General features: G+C 40.1%; 1 protein-coding gene across 6 annotated transcripts in view; it reads left to right on the plus strand.

The window, feature by feature from the left end:
• The first annotated feature begins 16 nt into the window (after positions 1-16).
• HOMER3 (homer scaffold protein 3) overlaps positions 17-10,841 on the plus strand; it is a 27,976-nt gene continuing 17,151 nt past the window's right edge. Inside the window, exons 1-15 of one of the 6 annotated variants that reach the window (XM_026038860.1) lie at positions 17-47; positions 924-1,158; positions 1,548-1,693; positions 1,880-1,939; positions 2,129-2,227; positions 2,513-2,612; positions 2,789-2,899; positions 3,267-3,418; positions 3,692-3,867; positions 4,838-4,994; positions 5,358-5,580; positions 6,055-6,170; positions 6,616-6,782; positions 6,909-6,961; positions 7,262-8,157. In XM_026038860.1, the coding sequence (XP_025894645.1) occupies positions 1,056-1,158; positions 1,548-1,693; positions 1,880-1,939; positions 2,129-2,227; positions 2,513-2,612; positions 2,789-2,899; positions 3,267-3,418; positions 3,692-3,867; positions 4,838-4,994; positions 5,358-5,580; positions 6,055-6,170; positions 6,616-6,782; positions 6,909-6,961; positions 7,262-8,004 (2,406 nt within the window). In that variant the 5' untranslated portion in view covers positions 17-47; positions 924-1,055 and the 3' untranslated portion in view covers positions 8,005-8,157. Of the gene's footprint in view, positions 48-659; positions 1,159-1,547; positions 1,694-1,879; positions 1,940-2,128; positions 2,228-2,512; positions 2,613-2,788; positions 2,900-3,266; positions 3,419-3,691; positions 3,868-4,837; positions 4,995-5,357; positions 5,581-6,054; positions 6,171-6,615; positions 6,783-6,908; positions 6,962-7,261; positions 8,158-10,841 lie in introns of those variants that run through there. The other 5 variants (XM_026038861.1, XM_026038858.1, XM_026038862.1 and 2 more) reach the window with 5 other exon arrangements.

Below are 10,841 nucleotides of genomic sequence, written 5' to 3' on the forward strand. Positions count from 1 at the left end.
CGCGGGGCCCTGAGGCACGGCCGGGTGGAACCGGGGCTCCTGGCGCTGTGGGTGTCCGTGAGGAGCCTCCTGTGCCCATAAATGCCAAGGGGAAGGGGCAAAACCCGCAGCGGGGGTCATTTAAAAACGCCTTAACCCGGCTATATCTTAACTCGGCTTTGGCTAATGCACTTTCTTTTGCTGTCGGCATTTGTTTGGAGATGAAAGCCTATAAAGAACTCAGATTCCTGTCTTTATAAAAGCAGATCTGGAATCTTTGTGGTTTGGGTAATTGTAGATTACAACGGCCTGGCTTTAATTTTGCTCACTTTTTTAGCATCGCCTGCAGGTCATGTTCATTTAGACACACTGCCAAGATTTCAGACATARGATTACCTCATTGTAATTAATAAAATATAAATTCTTCTTAACATATAGCTAGTGCACACATATATACTAGTGAATTGCTGCAGAGAAGAAAGCAGTCTTAGCTATGATTTCTTAGCTGCCTCCTGCAAGAGTTTTTCCTCTCTGTAAAATATTATTTATATATCCTGTAAAAAAGCTGAGACATTTCAGGTTGCGAATCAGAATTCCACACTTGGCGTAAAGTTAAATACCTCCTTCAGGGAAATAAATACTTCCTTTGATAAATTGAAGGAAGAAATAATTAGATAATTCACCTTAATTATGACCAAGCTTTAAGAAAAATGAGGAAGGTGTGTAAGCAATTCTGGCATTGCTGTTCAAGTAGGATTTAATTCAGAATAGTAACTATATAGGTAATAGCTACAAAAATTTACAAAAGGACATGATCGCTCATCTGTTATAAAAGCAGTAACCAAATATTACCTTGAACTTAAATTCCTTGTAATTCTAGGATATCTGGAAGTAGTCATTGGAAAGGAAAATGTAAGAGGTTGCTTTTATTTCACGCATTTCAGGAAATGTTTGAAGACTACCAGTGTCTACTTTGGAGGTCTTTGGCAAGACTTTCTCAAGAACCATGAAGAAATTGCTGACTGTAATTATTTAATATCAAGGAATTTAAACCAGAAAAAAAGCTTCTAGTCAAAATGGGTAACGCAGCTGTTGTCCTTTATCTTACTTTGCAATTAATGCAAGAGACAGAAGCATCTGTTGTGAACTGCATCCCCAGGAAAACAGTAAAATACCAAAGTAAGTGAAAAAGAGTAATTTAAAATCAGTATCAGGGAGCATAGAAGAGGGTTGGGGCTTTATTTTTTTAGGAGGAGGACAGAAGGCTCTGGACTGTTGGGACTCAGTGGCAGCACTTGTGCTTGTCCAAGTTCCAATGAGGAATGCCTACCTGAACGGTGGTTGTATGTACTATATACATTCCTATCCTATATACTGTATGTATTCCTACTGTATTAAAGTAGGAAAGACTCTCCATGCATCTAGCCAAATATTTTTGTATTATTTAGAAAACATTTGGGGAACGTGCTTAGACTTTACCTCTGTTTTGTCACTGTTTGCAGTCAAGGGTTTTGGTTATATAATAGTGGTAAGTGGGCTTTGAACTAGCTTACTCTCCTTGTTTATAGCTGGAAATATAAAAACTTTTATGAAACAAGAATTATCCAATGTTTCCACTCTCCTTGTGAACGAAGAAACCGATACCTTATTTGTTGGAGGCAGAGATGCTGTATTTGCTCTTGACTTGAATAATGTTTCTAGAGAAATAGCCAGGGTAAGTTAAACATCTTATTTCATGTCTGCTTCATAAAAATATATTATGCTATATATGTTGTAAAGATACATAGAAATGCCAGCTTACCTCAATAGAGTCAGATATTTCGTTTTTATTGTTGACCATAGTTTTTGTGAAAAAAAAAAAAATGCAACATACCAACTTTTGTGGATTTTTGGCTTATAGGAATACTGGTTTGCTACACAGGAAAGACAACTGGAATGTATCCATAGAGGAAAGGACAAGGTAAACAAAACCTTTGTTTCCTCCTCTTAAGTTGTTACCTAAGACAAAAAATAGCTACAATGTATTTTATTTTATTGAGATAAAAGCAGTTTCATTTAAATCTTGCAGATTTAAATTACACCAGAAAATTTTCAAATGCAAACCAGCTAAATTATATAAACCTGCTCTCCTTTTATTTTTCTATTTTAGATAAGATGCCAGAACTACATTCTGTTCCTCCATAAGATAAATGACTCCAGCTTATATGTTTGTGGGACCAACGCTTATCACCCAGCTTGTGATCATATGGTAATTATATTTCAGTACATTTTACTGAAATGTTTGAATACTATGGCAGATCTTTAAGCACCTTTCTAAAAATATTCCTTTTTAAAAGTTTGAAACTTTTGTGATTCTTTCATAGAAGCACAAAAGTTTTGGAAAATATTTACTAAATGTTACTACTTTTCACTCAAAATTCACATTTCTGTATTAACTCTTCTGTGATCTTATCCTTTAAAGATTATAATTACATTTTAGCCCCTGGCAGGCGTTGATTATCACCCTGTTAAAATGCTTGCTTGCTTGCCATAGGTTGTCCACAAAACAAACATAAGTTTGCAAGGAAAAGCTGAAGACAGCAGAGGAAAATGTCCATTTGAACCAACCCTGAAATTTGCTTCTGCCTTTGTAGGTACGTGTAGGTACTGCTAGGCAAGCTTAACATTTTCTTGATCTAAGCTTAGTTTTTCCTGTTATCCTGATTCTATTTTTGCATGAAATGTCCAGCCCACTTTGCTTCTTAAGGCTATTTCTTTGCATTTTAAAACTAAGTACTTCATGCGTTGTTATTTCTTCCAAAATTTAAAGATGGTGCATTTTATTCGGCTACTTCAAATAATTTCTTGGGAACAGAACCTATAATACTCCGCAGTATGAGGAACCCTGTAAGAACAGAATTTAAAACGTCTTGGCTAAATGGTAAGAAGTTGTTGCACAAATTTCAGTCTCAAACTTCTTTTGGTGTGTGAGTTATCTATAGACCATCATAGTGTATGTTACATGTTGATTTTGCAATGTCCACCAAATGTGAGCTTTTAAACTAAGGACAAAATTTTATRTAAATCTGTCACTAAGAACTGCTGAAACAAATACATTTTCCCATCTGCGGAAGCTCTGTTTCTTCCTTAATTTTTCATAGATTCTAACTCATAATTATTTTCCTGCCCCTTTSCTATCCCTTGCTCCCCAAAAAGGGTGAATTGGATACTTAATTTTAAAAGAATATCTGGCATTTGTGGGATTTTATAGAGAAACGTAAAGCATTTTGCATATTCCTGTATTTCAGAACCAAGATTTGTTGATATGGAGGTAGTGCAGGAAAGTGAATCTAATCCAAATGGAGATGATGATAAAATTTACGTGTTCTTCACTGAAACAGCYGTTGAATTCGAATTCTTTGACAAGCTTCTGGTGTCCAGAATTGCCCGTATCTGCAAGGTTAATATTGTAGCATAAAGATTATGCTTAGTATATTGCAAATTGTGTTTCATAGCTGAATGATTACAAGTGGTACCTACATCGTCTCACTAATTGAAATGCAATCACACACCTTTATTTTTAAACTAGTTTCTTTTTTTTTTTTCCTTTTATTTCAACCTTAGATTTGTATTGAAAGACCAACTGTATTTTTCCTTGCCACAGTGCTATCAGGTGAAAATTACAGCTATTTCTTTGTCCATTCTTCGTTGATGATGTTATTCTTTCATTCAGGGTGATCTTGGTGGAAAACGCATATTGCAGAGAAGATGGACATCGTTTTTAAAATCCCGACTTTCCTGTTCCATTCCAGAATTAAATTTCCATTTCAATATTATCCAGGACATCTTTTTACTTAGGAGAACAGACTGGCAAGAGAGCGTTTTTTATGGAATATTTTTCCAGCAATGGTGAGAGAAAGGGCCACATTTACTGCTAGAGTTTGTAATAAGCTGAGTAAAGAGTTGTCACTTCATTGTTAATGACTTGATTGCAGCCGTTTGCCTTTAGCTCGGAATAGGAGGTTACCAGCTACTCTGCATATTTTAACAGACCACATTTGTTTTCTTTGCAGCTTGATCCAAACGAGCAAATATTAACCATCTTCTGAAGCAAAACATTGTTTGGTTGCTGGGCCAAAGCCTTCAATTAAAGACTAACCAAAAGCTCTTCCTAAGCCAAATATTTAATGTTTTCTCTGCTCAGATGGTGGAGCAATTAAAACTAATCACATGTAAAATCGCATAATTAAGAAAGCTCTAGATTCTTCTRGGGTTTTTTTTTCCACTAAAGGAAGTAGCTGGCATTTCAAGGTGAAGAATTAATTTTCTATTCCAAAAGCRATGTCTGTCATAGCCTACTTCTCCAACGTGATGTTCTGAAAAAATAAAAACAGATTTCCAGTTTACTTCCTTTCATATTTTACTGCTAACTGGCTTTATCTTGCTGCTCTGACAACCAGAAAGAAACCAAAGGGAAGGTATTGAAACTTCGTGTTAGAAATTAGCTGTGACGAAGTAGCTATGGGTACATCATTCTCACATTTTATAATAAGCGTCAGAATTCTCAGAATAGGGGAAGCCTCTCTTCAAAAGAGGTGGTCAAAAGGACCTCCTCAGCCATTTCAATTTATGTGAGGTCTGTTACTTGATTTTAAAGAAAATATACAGTGTAAATAYATCCAATCTTGTAGAAATCTCTCTGCTTTTTCGCCTCTTAATGAATCATGGAAAAACAAAAGCCAGATGGAAGTGTTTTAATTATTAGGTATCTTTTGACTCGCCCTCAAAAAGATACCACAGTGCACACTATRGAGAGCAGATTGTTTTATGGCTTTTCTTTCTATTTAAAAGCTAACATAACTTTTTTAATTTTTTGAAGGGGAAGATTGGACATATCAGCTGTTTGTGCATACAACATGAAAAATATTCAAGAAGTCTTCTCCAAAGGAAGCTACAAAGGGCCAGTAACTGTGGAACCTTCCCATGTTAAATGGGTGGTGTATAGGGGAGAGGTGCCGGTCCCCCGTCCTGGTGCTGTAAATGTGAATTTTATCATTGTAATTAAAGAACAATCCCTGGATTTTCTTTCTTTAAAGTACATATTTTGCCAGTACAAATATGGTACTTATAATCAGCCAAGACATACTGCTTCCTTATTCTGTTATATCTGTATAGAGATGTATATGGAGCTTTCTAGAAAAGCAACTTCACTTGCAGTTCTGCTCAACAAAGAAGCTGGAATTATGCTTAGAGTATGAGGAAAATAACTTTTTCTTTTGTTAAGTAAAAAGAGCTGCATATTTAGAACAAAATACAGCTTTTTTTTTCTGTTTTTTATTTAAATACTTTGATTCAATGTAAACTCAATTGTAATCATGTTTGTTATGTTCTCTTTCTAGTGCATTGATAATTTTGCCCGGAGCATTGGATACAACACTTCTTCTGACTTGCCTGACAAAGTTTTGCAGTTTGTTAGAGATCATCCTCTCATGGATAATTCTGTAAATCCAGTTGGTAATAGGCCAGTGCTGCTGAAAAGAGGTTCAAACTATACCAGGATTGTAGTAGACAGAGTCACTGGCCTCGATAAACAAACATATGACGTTATGTTTCTAGCAACAGGTAAGTGCTCTTTTTTTAAGGAAAAAAAAGCTATATAATTTTACGGGTTTCCTCCCTTTATTTTTCCTGACATTTCTGGGAAAAAAAAATAAATAAAAGAAATTAATCAACTTTAGATGAAGTTTTGCATTCCGAAGTTGTGTTACTAGTTTAGTATTTTCTTTCCAGTTAGATTAAATTTGTTTGGTTTGTTGGTCATTAAAAGGATCCCATGAGAAACTTTCCATATCAAAGCAGCCTCAACATAATGCTGTTTGCAAATTCAGGGATTGTTTGGTTTTTTATTTTTTCCCTGAGAAAAACCTCGCCTCTCTCTTATTGAAATCAAAAATTGTTTTGAAGAACCTCAACATTTCGTTATCCCCAAGAATTACTTGTGAATCTCTGTCTAATTTTTACATTAATTTTAAAGCTAAAATATTACGCATCATTTAAACAAATTTATCCTTAAGAAGTACATTTCCTTTCATGTAGCTGATGGATATTTGCATAAAGCTTTCAATTGGGATGGGGAAATGTTCATTGTGGAAGAGCTACAGCTGTTTCCATCTGCAGAGCCTGTACAATCTCTCCAGCTGTCTTCTAAAAAGGTAGAACTTGGTCCCTACATATGCAAAGTGACTGCTGTAATAGTTTGCCCCAGGCCTTCCTCTTCTATATTTTCCTCTTTGCTCTTAAATACTCTGTGAATGCCTCATAATTCTATTTCTGTCACATATTCAGTGACAACAAAAGTATAATAACTCTTTGTAGATTTTTTTCTGCATCCAAATACAACTGAAACAAGCTTTTATGTTAATTTAAAGAAAAAATAGGCAAGGAACTATGTCATTTAGCATGCTATGCAAAGCTGTTTTTCTTTTTTCTGTCATCCCCTATTTTTATATCATCAGCKATTCTTGAAAGATTTTTAGGTTACTATCTTTCTTAGTAAAACCCAGAAAGTCTTACAGTCCTTATTAGGAAATAACAGTTTAAAACCCATTATAAACCACACGCCATTGTAAAATAAGACCTCCGTGCTGCTTTTTCCAGGGAATGCTCTATGCGGGCTCTCAATCCCGAGTGGTGCAGCTGCCCGTGTCTGCGTGCCACCAGTATAAGCAGTGCCTGGACTGCGTCCTGGCCCGCGATCCCTACTGCGCCTGGGCCCAGTCTGCTGCCCGGTGTGTTCGYCTGGCAAATGAAACCAGGGATTTGAAGTAAGTGAAGACACGTGGTTTTCAGCTGTGCACTTAACGTGCACACTTGCATGATATCTAGGAATGATATCTCCTAAATGAAATTTTTATCTTTATTTATTCTTTATCTTTCTTTTTTTCCCCTAGGAATTTAATTCAGAGTGTAAAATACGGAGATGCTTCCAGCTGTCGTAGCGTAGGTATGTGAACGTTTGATTTAAAATACACACAATTCAAAGTGCTTTTTCAGTTAGTGGTCACTGGAATCCTTGTGTGACCGAAAACCACACAGCTCTTAAGAATACAAAGTCAGAAAAAGAGGAATTTATTTAAGAGTGCCTGCATATACAAGTAAGGCAAAGYGATATTAAAATCTTCACCCCTTACCTCTTCATTACTCATTGACAGACTAGTGTATTGAATGTGACTATGGATTTGTTTTTGTAAGTTGAGCTAAACCATTGCTGTTTTCAGTTAAAAAATACTCTTCATAATTTCAGAAAATACTGCAAGAAAGCGTCCCTTTATCCATGGAAATAATGTTCATCTCAAATGTGCTCCTCTGTCAAATCTGGCACRAGTCGTGTGGAAGTTTAATGGGAGCAGACTGCAGGCTGAGGACTCTAAATACCTCCTCTATGACGGAGGAATAGTAATATTTAATGTGACGATGGATGAGGCCGGATTCTATGATTGTCTCTCCATAGAGAAAGCCAAAGGGAGAGAATTCCTGATCACTGTGGCCAGCTATGTCCTTTATGCCCAACAAAAGTCAGACCACACACGTGTTGGTGCCGCAACAAACGCGCTTAATGGAACAGCAGATGGGAATTTTATGTCTTCGCTACCAGCTCCTGTACCGAAGGAAGCAGCAAAACAGAAGTCCCTGGACAGCCAAAAAGAGAAGCTCATTTTAAAACTTCTGGGGGCAACTTTTGCTCTTCTTTTTTCTTTCTTGTTGGTTTGGAACTTCTACAAGGGGCACTTGCCTCTCCCCGCGAAGGGCGAAACCGTCTCCAGCGCAGCCAAAGCCGATTGCTCGGGAAGTGCCGGCTTGGCCGCGGAGGGATCGGGCTGCGTAAGGAAAAGCTCAGCCACGCGGGCAAACGTTGCTGCTTCTGCCAATGAATCGATCCCTCTCGTGGGCTTTTCCTTGGAAAGCAAGAGCAGCCCTCGCGCGCAGCGCAAGGCCAGTTTTACAGGGAGCATCGGGAGCCTACAGCTCGCAGAGCTGTTTGCTTGAAGATAACGTGTTGCTTGTTAAGGAGTGTGGAATGTAAGCTTGGGTGGGAGTCAGAAGCTCAGAATTCAAGATGACAAGCTGCTTGGATATTACAGAAATGTGCTTGCAGTTACTACTTTTTAAAAACAAAATACCTTGTTTGGGTACCTTTTTTTTTTTGACATGATAGAGCTATGAAAATAAATATATTTGTAAAACTGATGCTGATCCACTTTTTTTTTTTTGCAATGGTGGAGTTGCCCGATTACAGAAATTAATACTTCAGAAGCTAATAATATTTAGCATTTAGTGCTCTCACCTTCAGACTTTCTGCTTAATCCACAAATAGCAACTAATTAAGTCTCGCAGGGCCCCAGGAGGTTGATTTTATCCTCATTTTACATACGAGGTTAAATGACTTGTCACTGGCCAGAGTGAGTGCAGGTTTTAGATCTGATGCTTTCAGAAGTTCCGGAGGCACCCTCCCTCATTTTATATTTGTCTATTGCATTTTTATAACCTTTGAGGCATCTTCTGTCCAAAGACCATCATGGAGAGTTGATCTAAACCTTTTTCTGAGGTGCACTGGAAATTCAGGCACTAAAGGCCATTGAACAGCAAGAATTTGGCCTGAAACCTTTTTTTTTTTTTTTTTTTTTCTTTAATAAGTATTTTCTTGATTGGAAAATAGCTTGGATTCTCTTCCAGTGAGATCCCTCAACTGAAGGCTGCTCTGCCTCCCCATTCACCATGTGTGGTACAAATCAAGAAACGAAAAACAGATACGAAAACCAGATCTGAGGTGCGTCTTGGCTCCAATTTGGAAGAGATTCTACTTCCTTTACCTTTATCCCYTCTCCCTCTATGCAGAGACTTAGATGGAGATGAGTGATGCAGCCTGGACGGGGTAGGTAGYTAATAACATAGGAAGGGATCGAGATTTCTGTTCTTTGGGGACAGTGACCATCTCCCCTCGGCGACAAGGGAAGCAGGATCCAGAACCCCATTCCAGAAAACCCCCACAAGGCTACAGGCACTTGGGCTTAGTTCAGCTCCTGCTGCTCTAATTACCCTAATTTAAATTTGTAAAATAATTAGCTTTTAAGAAGAGTGGTAGATAACAGGTTGATACGAAAGATACGGTGCCCTACTTMGAGCAGTGTCCTCAGTGCCGTTTATTTTAGTCCTTTTGTCATTGGTTGCCACATTGCACAGAGGAAGTTTGGAGAATATGGGGCAAAAAAAGGGTATTGGTGCGACCTGCAAGTGTGACAGAGCCGAGTGGTGCTGGAAATGGGAACAAAGTGGAGTTTTTACTGTTATCATTGGAACTCCCGTATGGATATTGCTGGATAAGGGGTGCTACTCCCACCTTTTCCTATGAAGTTACTAGAATGCAACTTACTGTTTAGGTGCAGGCCACAGCAATAACCTGAAGCTGTTAACGCCCGGAGAAATTAATGTGCAGCACGGGCTRGGATTAACAAAGCCTGCCTTGGGAAAACTTCCTATTAAAGCGAGTGTCCTATTAAGAGTATAAAGGGGACCGGGATTCTCGGATAGCAACGGAACTCGTTACCACTGGCAGGCTGCACACGGGAACGCTGCAATATTCCAAAGTGACAGCAGCAGGAATACGGTGGGAAGCCCCRGTGTCGGATCAGGATCCGTGCGTGTGGGCAGAGCTGTCCGCAGGGAAACGCAGAAATTTCCCTGGCACATTTGCACGGGCAGCTCCACAACTGTCCTGGTGCTCACACGCTTGTCCACACCGCTGACATTCCCAATTTGATTTAAAGCCCGGAATAATTCCAGTCAGTGGAAGCGATTCCCTCAGTACAATCAGTAATGACCGGTTTTGATTTTTTGCCACAAACACTGAAATACGCAGTGTTCACGTGCGGCCCCGTCCTTGTTTTGCCGTGTGGAAACACCCGCGTCGACCCCGTTTGCGTTTCGCCTACAGGAGCAGCCCCCACTTGTACAACCTGCGCCGAGAACCTGTTGTAAGCGGCGCTGAAACGGAGCAGACGCTGGAACSTCCACTTCTCTCCGGCTTAAAACGCGCCCCGTTCCCACCGCCCTGCTCGGCCTCTGCTGCGGCCCTGAGCGCCCGTGCCGGGCGTTCCGGATGCACATTCCTACCAGGAACCTTCCCAGAGCCGCGATGCAACCWCCCTATGTCCCCTGAGGAGCAGACTGGGGTTCTTTCAGGGTGCAGCAGGTTTTGTTCCTTCTCGGGGCTGTTTCCCCCCAATTTGGTACCCGGGCAGCACCGCAGAGCCCAAAGCTCCTCCGCATTCCCAGTGAATTCAGATTCCGTGGACAATTCCCACYGGAGAGGACCGGTGGGAGAGGCTGATTCCCACCTCTCCGCTCTGCTTCCCAGAGCCCTTTCAGCCTCCAATCCACCTCCCTCTTCCCAGGGCAGCCCCTTTTTTTTTTCCCTAAAAAAACAACCATTATCGGCTCTTGTTAACTTTCCCTTTGCATAAAGGGCTCCCGAAAACCCAGAACCACAAAGAAAAGCCGCTTTCCAGGTGCGTCGAGGCCAAGCCAAAAGAGCAGGGAGGTTAACGGATTTAATTAATTAATTAATTAATTGTCAAGGGCTCGCCGCCCCTCCGCGGGCCCGGCCCGGTTCCGCCCGGCAGGTGGTGCCGCCGAGCCGGCTCCGGCGCCCGCAATAAAGTCGGGAAGAAGCAGCGGAGAAATGTGACCGGGATGGGGCACTTGGCGGAGGGAGGAAGCGGGTACGGGAAAAATAGGAGGGGAAAAAAAAATAGGAGGAAAAAGATATAGAGAGAACAAAGAAATCGCGGTGCGAAAGGAGCGGCGGGCGGGGGAGGAATCGGCGG

This window comes from Nothoprocta perdicaria, unplaced genomic scaffold (genome assembly GCF_003342845.1).
Source record: "Nothoprocta perdicaria isolate Ctin4 unplaced genomic scaffold, notPer1 scaffold_218, whole genome shotgun sequence".
NCBI lineage: Eukaryota > Metazoa > Chordata > Aves > Tinamiformes > Tinamidae > Nothoprocta > Nothoprocta perdicaria.